We start from the raw sequence: 15,479 nt of genomic DNA, 5'->3' as shown, positions 1-15,479 counted from the left end.
AGTATATATCTGTATCATGAATCAATTTAAGTGGACCCCGACTTAAACAAGTTGAACAACTTATTGGGGCGTTACCATTTAGTGGTCAATTGTACGGAATATGTACTGAACTGTGCAATCTACTAATAAAAGTTTCAATCAATCAACTATACTACCAGAGCTAACAATGTTAACAGAGCTAACCATGCTAACAAAGCTAATGAAGCTAACAAGGCTATTGCTACATCCAGGTGTGCAGCGTGCTGGAGAGCCTGGAGCAGGAGTACCGCCGTGACGAGGACTGGTGCGGCACTCAGGAGAAAGTTGGAGCGCTGGCCGAGTGCGAGCACCTCCTGCCTCTCATCAGCAAACACCTGGAGCAGAAGGAAGCTTTCCTTAAGGTCACTTTTTTCTTATTATTATATAACAATATAAATAACAGTTAATAACTAATTATCATGCAATAATAAGCTGAAATAATAATATTCATCCGCACGTGTTGCTCCTCTCGCGAGGACTTTGACTTCCTGTTTAAGTCCCGCTTTTCTGCCCTGTCATCATATCCTGTGCAATACCGTATGATACAACGATATCAGACAGCATATTGTTTTATTCCCTGTGATATCATACTACATGATATAATTCAATACCATACGTAGGTATGGTACGATACAATATGTTGTGCTGTGCAAATATAACAAGTCGATGAAGTAAGATACGATACAATATGATTCCGTGTACTATGATACCATATGAGACAATTGGATACCATAAGTAGACAGCAATACAATATGTCGCACGACGCAAATATCACATTAGTCGATAAAATTAGATACGATCTGATTGTGTGCTACGATACAGTTTAATACCATAAGTAGTGAAGTGAAGTGAATTATATTTATATAGCGCTTTTCTCTAGTGACTCAAAGCGCTTTACATAGTGAAACCCAATATCTAAGTTACATTTAAACCAGTGTGGGTGGCACTGGGAGCAGGTGGGTAAAGTGTCTTGCCCAAGGACACAACAGCAGTGACTAGGATGGCGGAAGCGGGGATCGAACCTGCAACCCTCAAGTTGCTGGCACGGCCACTCTACCAACCGAGCTATACTGCCCCAAGTAGATAAGATAAGGTACGAATATCACATGAGTCGATAAAAGAAGATATGATACGATCTGATTTTGTATGTGCTATGATACAGTTCCACACCATAAGTAGGTAAGATAAGGTACGATACATTGTTGCACTACGCTGGTCAACAAAATAAACAAACAGTTTTATATAACAAACGGTTGTACATTCATAAATTGAAAATGTTGCAGACCGAAAGGGTTTCGGCTGAAGTTGAACACTTATTGCGCCTAACCCTATAAACAATGTCAAATACAAGATGAGCTTCCAAAAATGATGATATTTCCTTTGCACAACATATTATAAATACACTTTGTGCACAACATAAACACTGTTCAATTATATACACAGTAAAGGCATGTGAAATATCCTTGTACACGTGTTAGTTAAACCTTTGCACTAGGGATGCTGCCGATAAATGCTTTAAAATGTAATATCGGAAATGATCGGTATCGGTTTCAAAATTATCGGTATCGGTTTCAAAAAGTAAAATGTATGACTTTTTAAAACGCTGCTGTGTACACGGACGTAGGGAGAAGTACAGAGCGCCAATAAACCTTAAAGGCACTGCCTTTGCGTGCCGGCCCAGTCACATAATATCTACGGCTTTTCACACGCACAAGTGAATGCAACGCATACTTGGTCAACAGCCATACAGGTCACACTGAGGGTAGCCGTATAAACAACTTTAACACTGTTACAAATATGCGCCACACTGTGAACCCACACCAAACAAGAATGACAAACACATTTCGGGAGAACATCCGCACCGTAACACAACATAAACACAACAGAACAAATACCCAGAACCCCTTGCAGCACTAACTCTTCCGGGACGCTACAATATGCACCCCCCGCTATCCCCTACCCTACCCCGCCCACCTCAACCGCCTCATGCTCTCTCAGGGAGAGCATGTCCCAAATTCCAAGCTGCTGTTTTGAGGCATGTTAAAAAAAATAATGCACTTTGTGACTTCAATAATAAATATGGCAGTGCCATGTTGGCATTTTTTTCCATAACTTGAGTTGATTTATTTTGGAAAACCTTGTTACATTGTTTAATACATCCAGCGGGGCATCACAACAAAATTAGGCATAATAATGTGTTAATTCCACGACTGTATATATCGGTATCGGTAGATATCGGAATCGGTAATTAAGAGTTAGACAATATCGGAATATCGGCAAAAAATTATTGGACATCTCTACTTTGTACCAATGATATACTATATACAAACAATTATACTTCCATTATATTTATATCCCACATTTAGCTTGTAATTAACATTGATCATAGTGTTGATTCAAGAGTGATATATTTTTCCAAGACATTAGTCTTGAAGTGTTTTTTTAAATGTGTGAATGGAACTGGAACATTTGAAGGAATCATCCAAGCTGTTCCACAGATGAACCCCCCTGACAGAAACACATCTACTTTTTAAGCCTGTTCTTATGTTTGCTTTCTGAAAGACAGCTAAACCTCTGAGGTCATAGGGACTCTCCCTGGGTTTGATCCTCTCCTGCAGACACCCAGGCAGCATGTGCTTATGAGCTTTGTACGTCATAATGGCAGCGTTGAGGTCAACAAGATCCTGCAGTTTTAATGTTTTTAATTGAATAAACGGAGCGTTGGTATGGTCATGATTATCCGCATAAGTTACAATTCTAATAGCTTTCTTTTGAAGTAAAAACATAGAGTTGATGTATGATTTGTAATAGTTAACCCAGATTTCAACACAATAATTAACATATGGGAGTACAAAATAATTATATAACATGTTAAGAGCCTTTTGATTTACAGAGTTTTTATTTTATGTAACATAGCAATAATTTTTGAGTATATTTATGTACAGTTTCCAATTAAATGTATCATCTATACAGACTAACCAACATGTTGTTGAATACACCCTTTCTATCTCCATATCATCAATTCTTATATGACACTGTATGTTATTTTTCCTATTTCCAAAAATGATATATTTTGTTTTATTTAGGTTGATTGATAGTTTATTGGCATCAAACCATTGCTTTAGTATGTGGAGTTCACTCTCTACAGCAGGGGTCACCAACCTTTTTGAAAGCAAGAGCTACTTCTTGGGTAGTGATTAATGCGAAGGGCTACCAGTTTGATACACACTTAAATAAATTGCCAGAAATAGCCAATTTGCTCAATTTACCTTTAACTCTATGTTATTATTAATAATTAATGATATTTACACTTAATTGAATGGTTTAAAAGAGGAGAAAAGACGGAAAAAATGACAATTAAATTTTTAAACATAGTTTATCTTCAATTTCGACTCTTTAAAATTTAAAATTCAACTGAAAAAAAGAAGAGAAAAACTTAAAAAAAGAATTTATGGAACATCATTAGTAATTTTTCCTGATTAAGATCATTTTAGAATTTTGATTAAATAGGTTAAAATCCAATCTACACTTTGTTAGAATATATAACAAATTGGACCAAGCTATATTTCTAACAAAGACAAATAATTATTTCTTCTACATTTTCCAGAACAAAAATTTTAAAAAGAAATTCAAAAGACTTTGAAATAAGATTTAAATTTGATTCTACAGATTTTCTAGATTTGCCAGAATAATTTTTTTGAATTTTAATCATAATAAGTTTGAAGAAATATTTCACAAATATTCTTCGTCGAAAAAACAGAAGCTAAAATGAAGAATTAAATTAAAATGTATTTATTATTCTTTACAATAAAAAATAAAATTCACTTGAACATTGATTTAAAATTGTCAGGAAAGAAGAGGAAGGAATTTAAAAGGTAAAAAGGTATATGTGTTTAAAAATCCTAAAATCATTTTTAAGGTTGTATTTTTTCTCTAAAATTGTCTTTCTGAAAGTTATAAGAAGCAAAGTAAAAAAAAATAATGAATTTATTTAGACAAATGAAGACCAATCTTTAAAATATTTTCTTGGATTTTCAAATTCTATTTGAGTTTTGTCTCTCTTAGAATTAAAAATGTCGGGCAAAGCGAGACCAGCTTGCTAGTAAATTAATACAATTTAAAAAATAGAGGCAGCTCACTGGTAAGTGCTGCTATTTGAGCTATTTTTAGAACAGGCCAGCGGGCTACTCATCTGGTCCTTACGGGCTACCTGGTGCCCGCGGGCACCGCGTTGGTGACCCCTGCTCTACAGTCTCTAGGAGCTGGCCAAGGTCTTGCCCAGAACAGTACAGGCTGGTATCATCAGCAAAGAGAATACAGTTGAGTTTTTTAAAGACTTTACAGATATCATTAATATACAATAAGAACAATTTTGGTCCCAGTACATAACCTTGGGGTACTCCATGTGTTATAATCTTTTTATCTGAATCTACATTGTTCATATGCACATACTGTTCTCTGCCACCAAGATAACTTTTCAACCAATCATGAGCAAGACCTCTGACACCATACCTCTGCATTTTGTTTAAAAGTAATGTGTGATCGATGGTGTCAAAGGCCTTGCTCAGGTCAACACAAACGCCAACAGCAAACTCCTTCTTATCAATTGCAGTGGTTACCTCTAGAGATGTCCGTTAATATCGGACTGCCTATATTATCGGCCGATAAATGCTTTAAAATGTAATATCGGAAATTATCGGTATCGGTTTCAAAAAGTAAAATGTATGACTTTTTAAAACGCCGCTGTACGGAGTGGTACACGGACGAAGGGAGAAGTACAGAGCAGTTGCGTCTCCCAGTCATACTTGCCAACCCTCCCGATTTTCCCGGGAGACTCCCGAATTTCAGTGCCCCTCCCGAAAATCTCCCGGGGCAGCCATTCTCCCGAATTTCACCCGATTTCCACCCAGACAACAATATTGGGGGCGTGCCTTAAAGGCACTGCATTTGCGTGCCGGCCCGATCACATGATATCTACAGGTTTTCACACACACAAGTGAATGCAAGTCATACTTGGTCAACAGCCATACAGGTCACACTGAGGGTGGCCGTATAAGCAACTTTAACACTGTTACAAATATGCGCCACACTGTGAACCCACACCAAACAAGAATGACAAACACATTTCGGGAGAACATCCGCACCGTAACACAACATAAACACAACAGAACAAATACCCAGAACCCCTTGCAGCACTAACTCTTCCGGGACGCTACAATATACACCCCCCGCTACCCCCTACACCCTCCCACCTCAACCTCCTCATGCTCTCTCAGGGAGAGCATGTCCCAAATTCCAAGCTGCTGTTTTGAGGCATGATAAAAAAAATAATGCACTTTGTGACTTCAATAATAAATATGGCAGTGCCATGTTGGCATTTTTTTCCATAACTTGAGTTGATTTATTTTGGAAAACCTTGTTACATTGTTTAATGCATCCAGCGGGATGTCACAACAAAATTAGGCATAATAATGTGTTAGTTCCACGACTGTATATATCGGTATCGGTTGATATCAGAATCGGTAATTAAGAGTTGGACAATATCGGAATATTGGATATCGGCAAAAAAGCCATTATTGGACATCTCTAGTTACCTCCTCAACTAATTCCATCACTGCCATGGAAGTAGACCTGTTTGATCGAAAACCGTAACGGTGTTCACTTAGCAAGTGATGCTTATCAATAAAACTGTCTAATCTTGATAAAACATTTTTTTCAAGGACTTTTGAAAATTGTGAGAGTAAAGAATTAGGCCTATAGTTGGTGAACTGATGCTCATCTCCACTTTTGAAGATGGGAATAACTTTTGCCGTTTTCATTTTCATTGGAAAGACACCTTTTATACAAGAAATATTACATATATAAGCAGTGTTGGGACTAACGCGTTACTTTGTAACGCGTTACTGTAACGCCGTTATTTTCGGCGGTAACTAGTAGTCTAACGCGTTATTTTTTATATTCAGTAACTCAGTTACCATTACTACATGATGCGTTACTGCGTTATTTTACATGATTTTTTTAGATAGTATCGGCTAAAAACTGAGAAGATCTGAGTGTGTTTTATTGGAGAGCTGCGCTGTCATCCTTCTGATTCTTCCTGTGTCACAAGGAAGCGCGCTGTGTGTGTGTGTGTGTGTGTGTGTGTGTGTGTGTGTGTGTGTGTGTGTGTGTGTGTGTGTGTGTGTGTGTGTGTGTGTGTGTGTGTGTGTGTGTGTGTGTGTGTGTGTGTGTGTGTGTGCGTGCGTGGGGTGGGGGGGCGTGTCTGTGTTTACTAACAAGACATCATGGCGGAGCCGAAGCCGAGTTTCTTAACATGGAGATATTCTCACTACTTTTCTTTTGTCGAGCACAAAGAAAATGACATTTTAGTTAAATGTAAGTTGTGTCTTGGATCAAAGATCCTATCTACTGCCCAAAAGAGCAATTAAAATCTGCTGAAACAGCTACTAAAGCAACATGCTTGGACGAAGCTAGTAAAGAGAGACACACTTCACCTCCACCTAAGGATTTTAATGGAGGGACTGCTAGCCAGGACAACGTTGATAGAGACATTGCAGCGTATGTGCTAGAAGACATGCAGGCTATTTCTACAGTGGGGTCACCCGCTTTCAGGCAGCTAATTAGCATGATAGTGGGCGTCAAATGGCACGAAAACATTTCCTGGACACAGTGGACATTGAGCACATAAAAATAGAAAGCAAGCTAAAGAAGACACTCCAAACTCTGCCTCTGCTCATCATTCAGCACTGAAGGTACACACACTGTCAATTATTTTATATACTCTTTCATTCTAGACTTCTAGAGTGTTTGATTATCACATCACTCTAAATGTATAGACTATAAAGTTCACAAACATAAAGAGGGATCCTAGTGGGCCCGGCCAATCTTTCCTTTTCTCTAAACTAAAACTGGGGAAATGCGTAGAGCAGGGGTCACCAACGCGGTGCCCGTGGGCACCAGGTAGCCCGTAAGGACCAGATGAGTAGCCCGCGGGCCTGTTCTAAAAATAGCTCAAATAGCAGCACTTACCAGTGAGCTGCCTCTATTTTTTAAATTGTATTTATTTACTAGCAAGCTGGTCTCGCTTTGCCCGACATTTTTAATTCTAAGAGAGACAAAACTCAAATAGAGTTTGAAAATCCAACAAAATATTTTAAAGACTTGGTCTTCACTTGTTTAAATAAATTCATTATTTTTTTTACTTTGCTTCTTATAACTTTCAGAAAGACAATTTTAGAGAAAAAATACAATCTTAAAAATTATTTTAGGATTTTTAAACACATATACCTTTTTACCTTTTGAATTCCTTCCTCTTCTTTCCTGACAATTTAAGTCAATGTTCAAGTACATTTATTTGTTTTATTGTAAAGAATAATAAATACATTTTAATTTAATTCTTCATTTTAGCTTCTGTTTTTTCGACGAAGAATATTTGTGAAATATTTCTTCAAACTTATTATGATTAAAATTCAAAAAAATTATTCTGGCAAATCTAGAAAATCTGTAGAATCAAATTTAAATCTTATTTCAAGGTCTTTTGAATTTCTTTTAAAATTTTTGTTCTGGAAAATCTCGAAGAAATAATGATTTGTCTTTGTTAGAAATATAGCTTGGTCCAATTTGTTGTATATTCTAACAAAGTGTAGATTGGATTTTAACCTATTTAAAACATGTCATCAAAATTCTAAAATTAATCTTAATCAGGAAAAATTACTAATGATGTTCCATAAATTATTTTTTTAAGTTTTTCTCTTCTTTTTTTCGGTTGAATTTTGAATTTTAAAGAGTCGAAATTGAAGATAAACTATGTTTCAAAATTTAATTGTCATTTTTTTTCGTGTTTTCTCCTCTTTTAAACCGTTCAATTAAGTGTAAATATCATTAATTATTAATAATAACATAGAGTTAAAGGTAAATTGAGCAAATTGGCTATTTCTGGCAATTTATTTAAGTGTGTATCAAACTGGTAGCCCTTCGCATTAATCAGTACCCAAGAAGTAGCTCTTGCTTTCAAAAAGGTCGGTGACCCCTGGCGTAGAGTGTTCTGGGCTTCACTGAAGACATGATTTTATTTCACAATTCCTTGAGAGAAAAAAAGGCCCGGTTAGGCGTGTGTATAGCAGTATGTGTGCTGTATATAGTGACATGACATATAATCATGTCATGTGTGCCTTCCTTGGGTGAAGCCAGGTTTACAACTATGTTGTGACATGTTGTTATTATGCGGTTTGTTACTTATGTATGTTATGTTGCAGCTATTTAAAATAGTTTTGTCAATTCAGTGATGCAAATGCATGTCAAGTTGATCAACATATTGTATTATTCTCCAGTGCAATAACAGTACTGAAATGAAGGCTAAAAGGCCATTAATGGGAGCCTTCAAAAAAAAAAAAAAAAAGTAACTAAATAGTTACTTTTCACAGTAACGCATTACTTTTTGGTGTAAGTAACTGAATTAACAACTGAGTTACTTTTGAAATAAAGTAACTAGTAACTGTAACTAGTTACTGATTTTCAGTAACTAACCAAACACTGTATATAAGTGAAGGGAACAGCTACGAAATCAACAATTTCTTTGATCAGAGAAATGTCCAAGTCACAGCAGTCTGTTGACGTCTTGTTTTTCTGAAAATGTACAATTTCTGTCATTTCACTTTCATGAACAGGAGAAATGAAAAACGATTCTAAGTTGCTTTGAATGGTTTGTTCATTAAATTTGACCCTGTTTTCGGATTGTACAATTTAATTTGCTAAATTGGGTCCAACATTGACAAAGAAGGTGATAAAAGCATCCGTTATTCCCTTCGGGTCATTTATAGTTTGATTATTTTCTATGAAATAGCTTGGGTGTTCCTTATAAATATCACATTAGTAGATGAAATTAGACACGATATGATCTGATTTTGTATGTGCTATGATACCATTCCATACCATAAGTAGGTAAGACAAGGTGCGATACAACATGTTGCACCATTCAAATATCCCTTGGATTGATCAAATTAGATATGATACAACCGGTTGGTTCTATGTGCTATGAGTCAGATACGATATATTATCATGTGATGCGATACCATGCCATTAAAAATAATGGAGGGAGGATACAATAATAGAATACCACGATACATAATTTTATAGACAAAGATAATATGATATAGTGTGAGTACTGATAACTTGCGATACTATGTTGATACTAAGTTGCAATTCAATACAGCCTGGTTAGATATGATACACGCACGCTAAGATGCGATACGGGGTGTTAGCATCAATGCTATGTCGCTAACCTTCAGGCGTGCACGTTGGCCCGGAGGAACGCCGAGGTCTTCCTCAAGTACATCCACAGGAACAACGTGGGCATGCCGGGGGCCGCCAGTCACACCAGAGGGCCCGAGCAGCAGGTCAAAGGTCAGCAGCCTGTGGTTGGAAGGGGCGGGGGTCAAAGGTCATCAGCTCAAATACTTTTCTTCTGCTGTGGCAGCCATTCTCAACGAGCTGCTGCAGAGGGAGAACCGAGTCCTGCACTTCTGGACTCTGAAGAAGAGACGGCTGGACCAGTGTCAGCAGTACTTGGTCTTTGAACGCAGCGCCAAGCAGGTGTGTGTGTGTGTGTGTGTGTGTGTGTGTGTGTGTGTGTGTGTGTGTGTGTGTGTGTGTGTGTGTGTGTGTGTGTGTGTGTGTGTGCGCGCAGGCACATCTGGTGTGTGTTATGTATGGGAAAAGGATTTGACGAGCGACTATGATACCATGAGTGATTTGTGTGTGACCGGGAAGGCTCTGGACTGGATCCAGGACACAGGTGAGGTCTACCTGGCCAAGCACACCTCACCTGGCGACAGCAGCAAGGAAACGCAGCAGCTGCTCAACGACCACCATCACTTCCGACTCAGTGCCAAGGTGAGGAGGATGATACGGCATATGATACTGCATGGCCGTATCGCCTTGGAGGAAAACTGCTGGACTCTGAAGTCTTCCCTGAGGAACTCAACCACTTCTATATGGACAAGAAATAGATTTACACAAATATATCTACATATTTACTACATGTATATAAGTATGCACTAAAATATATACACATGTATACAAGTCCATACAAAAATGTATACAAACATATATACAACTACATACAAAATATATAAAAAAAATGTACAAATATATACAAGTACATACACAAATATATACAAGTACATACAAAATATATACAAATGTATACAAAAAAATTACAAATATATACAAAAAAATTACAAATATATACAAGTACATACAAAAATATATACACATATATACCAAAAATGTGCAAATATATACAAGTACATACAAAAATATATACAAACATATATACAAGTACATACAGAAATATATACAAAAAAATTTACAAATATATACAAGTTCATAGAAAAATATATACAAGTATATACAAAAATGTATACAAGTACATAGAAAAATATATACAAAAAATTACAAATATATACAAGTACATGCAAAAATATATACCAAAAATTTACAAATATATACATGTACATACAACAATATATACAAAAATATATACAAGTACATACAAAAATATATACAAATACATACACAAAATGTACAAATATATACAACAAATTTACAAATATATACAAGTACATACAAAAATATGTAAAAGTACATACAAAATATATACAAATATATACAAACAGCTTACAAATATATACAAGTACATACACAAATATATACCAAAAATGTGCAAATATCTACAAGTACATACACAAATATATACAAAAATATATACAAGTACATACAACAATATATACAAAAAAATTACAAGTATATACAAAAATGTATACAAGTACATACAAAAATATATACAAAAAAATTACAAATATATACAAGTGCATACAAAATATATACAAATATATACCAAAAATGTACAAATATATACAAGTACATACAAAAAAATTACAAATATATACAAGCATATACAAAAAAATCAAAAATATATACAAGTACATACAAACACATATACAAATATACATACGTATGTACACAAATAGATACAACTATATACCAAAATATATAAAAGAATAAACAAAAATATATACAAAAATGTTTACAAATATATACAAGTACATGCAAAAATATATACAGGTATATGTACAAAAATCTATACAAGCACATACAAAAATATATACAAGAATATACGAAAATATATACAAGAATATTCAAAAATATATACAAATATATACCAAAAATTTTACAAATATATACAAGTACATACAAAAATATGTACAGGTTTATGCACAAAAATATATACAAGTACATACAAAAATATATACAAATATATAAAACAATCTATACAAGTATATGTACAAAATATATACAAGTGTATACATACAAACATATATGCAAGTACATACAACATGAAGCACAAAAATGTTCATTAAAACATTGTTGTGCTGTCACTTCTGTTGCAGCTTTATGTTGTTTGGTACTAAAAAAGCAGATTTAGTGGAGTGGCGCCACCTGTGGGGAGGTTGTGTAACTATGATGTGTGAGCACACGCAGGTTAAGAAGGTTGTGTGTGCAGCAAACCAAGGAGAAGGTGAAGCTCCTCATCCAGCTGGCAGACAACCTGGTAGAGAAAGGCCACGCCCACGTGTCGGAGCTGAAGCGATGGGTCAGCACAGTGGACCGACGCTACCGAGACTTCTCCCTGCGCATGGCCAAGTACCAGGAGGGCCTGGAGAAGACCCTGGGCGTCTCCTCTGAGGTGGACAACACTACATTTACTTTATTATTATTGTTGTTGTTATTATTATTATTATTGTAATATTATTTGTTCTTAATTGTATTAGTATTATTAATAATAATTGTTATCATTAATATTATTGTTATTACTATTATTATTGTTGTTGTTATTTATTATTATGGTTATTATTATTATTATTGTTACTATTATTATCCTCATTATTATTGGTTTTATTGTTATGATTATTATTATTTTTATCATTATTGTTATTTGTTATTATAATTGGTATTATTACTACTGCTATTATTAATATTATTGTTGCTGTTATGATTATTATTATTATTACTGTCGTTATTATTATTATTGTTATATATTATTATTAATATTATATTACTATATTTGTTATTATTATACATTAGTATTATTATTGTTAAGATAATTATATTATTATTATTATTGTTGATTTTATTATTATTTTTTAGTATTTTTGTTATTACTATTATTATATTACTATATTTGTTATTATTATACATTAGTATTATTATTGTTAAGATAATTATATTATTATTATTATTGTTGATTTTATTATTATTATTTTTTAGTATTTTTGTTATTACTGTATGTTTTACCGTCTTTTGTCTTCTGATCGCCAGGACAACAAGGACTTGGAGCTGGACATCATTCCCGCCAGCCTGACGGACGACCCCGAGGTCAAGCTGCGTGACCCCAGTCACGAGGTCAACGAGGAGAAGAGGAAGTCTGCTCGCAAGAAAGAGTACGTCGCAATTACACCTAATACTGACAAAATATCATTTATTATTCATTGATATCCTGAGTTAATAGCACAACAGGTTTGTAGTTTAGTTCGGCCTCGATGTGACCAATTCTGGTATCGATATGCAGCGTATATACCAGTACTGTATGCCAGGGCTGTCCTGCGCGGAATGTGAAAATAATATCAGCAGAAAATACAGGTATCGGATGCTTGCATGTAAAATGTGTGATATCATGGGCGATACAAGCAGTCCTGCAGTGTGTTTACATGTGTGTCATATCATGTGCAATACAAGCAGTCCTGTAGTGTGTTTACATGTGTGTCATATCATGTGCAATACAAGCAGTCCTGCAGTGTGTTTACATGTGTGTCATATCATGTGCAATACAAGCAGTCCTGTAGTGTGTTTACTTGTGTGTGATATCATGTGCGATACAAGCAGTCCGGTTTCGTGTTTACTTGTGTGTGATATCATGTGCGACACAAGCAGTCCGGTTGCGTGTTTACTTGTGTGTAATATCATGTGATATGATAATCGTTAGCACGCTAACATTAGCGTGCTAGCATTCTAATTGTTAGCATGCTAACTTTAGCAGGCTAGCATGCTATAGTTAGCACGCTAAATTGTCTTGCTAATTTTACAGCCGTACACCTCAGTCATACAACTTGGCATTTGACACATGCTAATTGTTAGCATGCTAAAACTAGCCTGCCAGCATTCTAATTGTTAGCATGCTAGCATTCTAACATCAGCATGCTAACTTTTCTTGCTAATTTTACCGCCGTACACCTCAGAGTCATATAACTTGCTACTTGACACATGCTAACCGTTAGCATTTCAATTGGCTCACGAACGTCAGCGTTCGTATGCAATTTCTTCTGAAATTGCATATTCTAGTTGAACAGTATTGCAGTGTAAAACTGTACATTTGTCGATATAAACAAATATCAAAGAATATCAAAATCTCCAAATGTCCAGTAACAAACGTGTCCGCATCGTTCAAATTACCGCGTCATGAATTATTGTGACCACTCGGTGTCACCATAGAACAATCGCCACCAAATGAGGAAGTAGTCCCAGTTCATATGCCTCTCGAATCCCTTCACGCTGCTGGTTGTACCACAAGAAGTCGAAGCATTTGTTGACAAACAAACACCGTCTCAGGTTCATCATGGCCGAGCTCCTGCAGACCGAGAAGACGTACGTCCGAGACCTGCAGGAGTGTCTGGAGGTGAGAACGTCCCCGATGGCTGCCTTCTCAGGCATGTGCTAACGCCATGTGTGTCCTGCTTCGTCAGACCTACCTGTGGGACATGACCAGAGGCGGGGACGACATCCCGCCCGCCATCGCCAACAAGGAGCTCGTCATCTTCGGCAACATGCAGGACATCTACGACTTCCACAACAAGTGAGGAACTCAGAAGGAAGTCTGCTCTTTAGGGACTAGTGGGCTGCAACAACTAATCGATTAAATCGATTAAAATCGCACCTGGGGATAGGTTGATTGGCGACACTAAATTGGCCCTAGTGTGTGAATGTGTCACACCCCGCCTCGGGTGAAGGTAATGTAACCGTTGCAAACCAGACTTTCAAATCAAGGATGGCAAGGCACGCAGTTGGTAACAGTTTACAAACATTTATTGAAATCCCAAAAAGTGTCAAAAGGTGAACAATGACAGGAAAACAAAGCACCTACACTCTCAGTAGATGATGCATGGAGACCGAAACTCCTGCTCAGGACAGAGAACCTCCCCAACAGCAGACTGTCAGAAAAACGGCATTTTCCAACTTAAATAGCCCATAGCTCCGCCCACTAGCTGGGACCAATTTGACAGGGGGAATTAAGAAAACAGTTATTTTGGAAATTACACCATAAATAACCATCACATGTCTAAAAAGTATTCACATAGTACTTTTGCATGTGTAGAGCAGTCATTTTTGTACACAGTATATTCAGGCTTTAGACAACACAACTTTCAAATGTCCAGTGTCCTTCTGTAATACCCAGCTTTTGATAATCATGGTTTGACCCAAATTTGGCCTAATTAGTGAATGCAGGTGTGTTCACCTATATAAAGCCCTCAACCCCACCCTGACTCTTTTAGTCAACTGTTCAGAGCCATGGTGGGTGACAGGTAACAATTTGTTTGTTGAGCACATGCTTTTCACTAGCTAACAAGATTGAATGTTTGTAGTTTGTCCATGTTGAGCTTCCCAACAAATGTGCACGGTTTGTGAGGAAGTCCAAAGGTCAAACAGTGACAGTGTGGGGTCAAACTGTCACATTACCTCCCTCCTCTCCAGCGACAGCAAGTTCAGGGAGACGAGACAGGTAATCAGCTAGCAAGTTAGTTTTGCCAGCTCGATGTGTGATATTGAAGCAAAAGGGCTGTAACGCCAAGTACCATCTGGTGACACGGGAGTTCTTATCCCTCATGGAGTTGATCCAGCTCAATGCTCTGTGGTCCGTTTCCAGATCAAAGGTCCGTCCCAGAAGGTAATAACGTAGGCTGTCCAATGCCCACTTGATGGCAAGACATTCCTTTTCGATGGCAGAGTACCTAGTTTCTCTGGGATGCAGTTTACGGCTCAGATATAGAAGCGGTTGTTCCTCGCCCTCCTTTCCTTGGGCTAGGACGGCTCCAAGGCCCACACCGGAGGCATCAACTTGAACAAGGAATCGCTGGTTGAAGTCAGGACTTTGTAAGACCGGGAAAGAGCATAGAATAGCTTTGACCTTTGTGAAGGCAGTTTCACATTTTTCTGTCCATTTGACTGGATTAGAGGATGCTTTGGTAGTCAGCTCGACAAGAGGAGCTGTGATGGTAGAGAAGTGGGGCACAAATCTTCTGTACCACCCAGAAAGCCCCAAGAATGACCGGACCTGCTTCTTTGTCCGGGGTCTAGGACTGTCTTGGATAGCCTTCACCTTGTCCACCTGAGGGCGTATCTGCCCGTTG

The 15,479-nt window shown here is 36.9% G+C and overlaps 1 protein-coding gene across 1 annotated transcript in view; it reads left to right on the top strand.

Moving 5' to 3' along the window:
* kalrna (kalirin RhoGEF kinase a) overlaps window positions 1-15,479 on the top strand; it is a 282,218-nt gene that overhangs the window by 129,710 nt on the left and 137,029 nt on the right. Inside the window, exons 25-32 of the mRNA XM_062061506.1 lie at window positions 231-380; window positions 9,306-9,420; window positions 9,494-9,609; window positions 9,787-9,909; window positions 11,582-11,764; window positions 12,397-12,518; window positions 13,684-13,750; window positions 13,818-13,927. Coding sequence (XP_061917490.1) covers window positions 231-380; window positions 9,306-9,420; window positions 9,494-9,609; window positions 9,787-9,909; window positions 11,582-11,764; window positions 12,397-12,518; window positions 13,684-13,750; window positions 13,818-13,927 — 986 coding nt within the window. The remainder of the gene's footprint in view (window positions 1-230; window positions 381-9,305; window positions 9,421-9,493; window positions 9,610-9,786; window positions 9,910-11,581; window positions 11,765-12,396; window positions 12,519-13,683; window positions 13,751-13,817; window positions 13,928-15,479) is intronic.

Source organism: Entelurus aequoreus, linkage group LG10 (genome assembly GCF_033978785.1).
Source record: "Entelurus aequoreus isolate RoL-2023_Sb linkage group LG10, RoL_Eaeq_v1.1, whole genome shotgun sequence".
NCBI classification, from domain to species: Eukaryota; Metazoa; Chordata; class Actinopteri; order Syngnathiformes; family Syngnathidae; genus Entelurus; species Entelurus aequoreus.
This window is presented reverse-complemented; position numbering and strand designations above follow the sequence as displayed.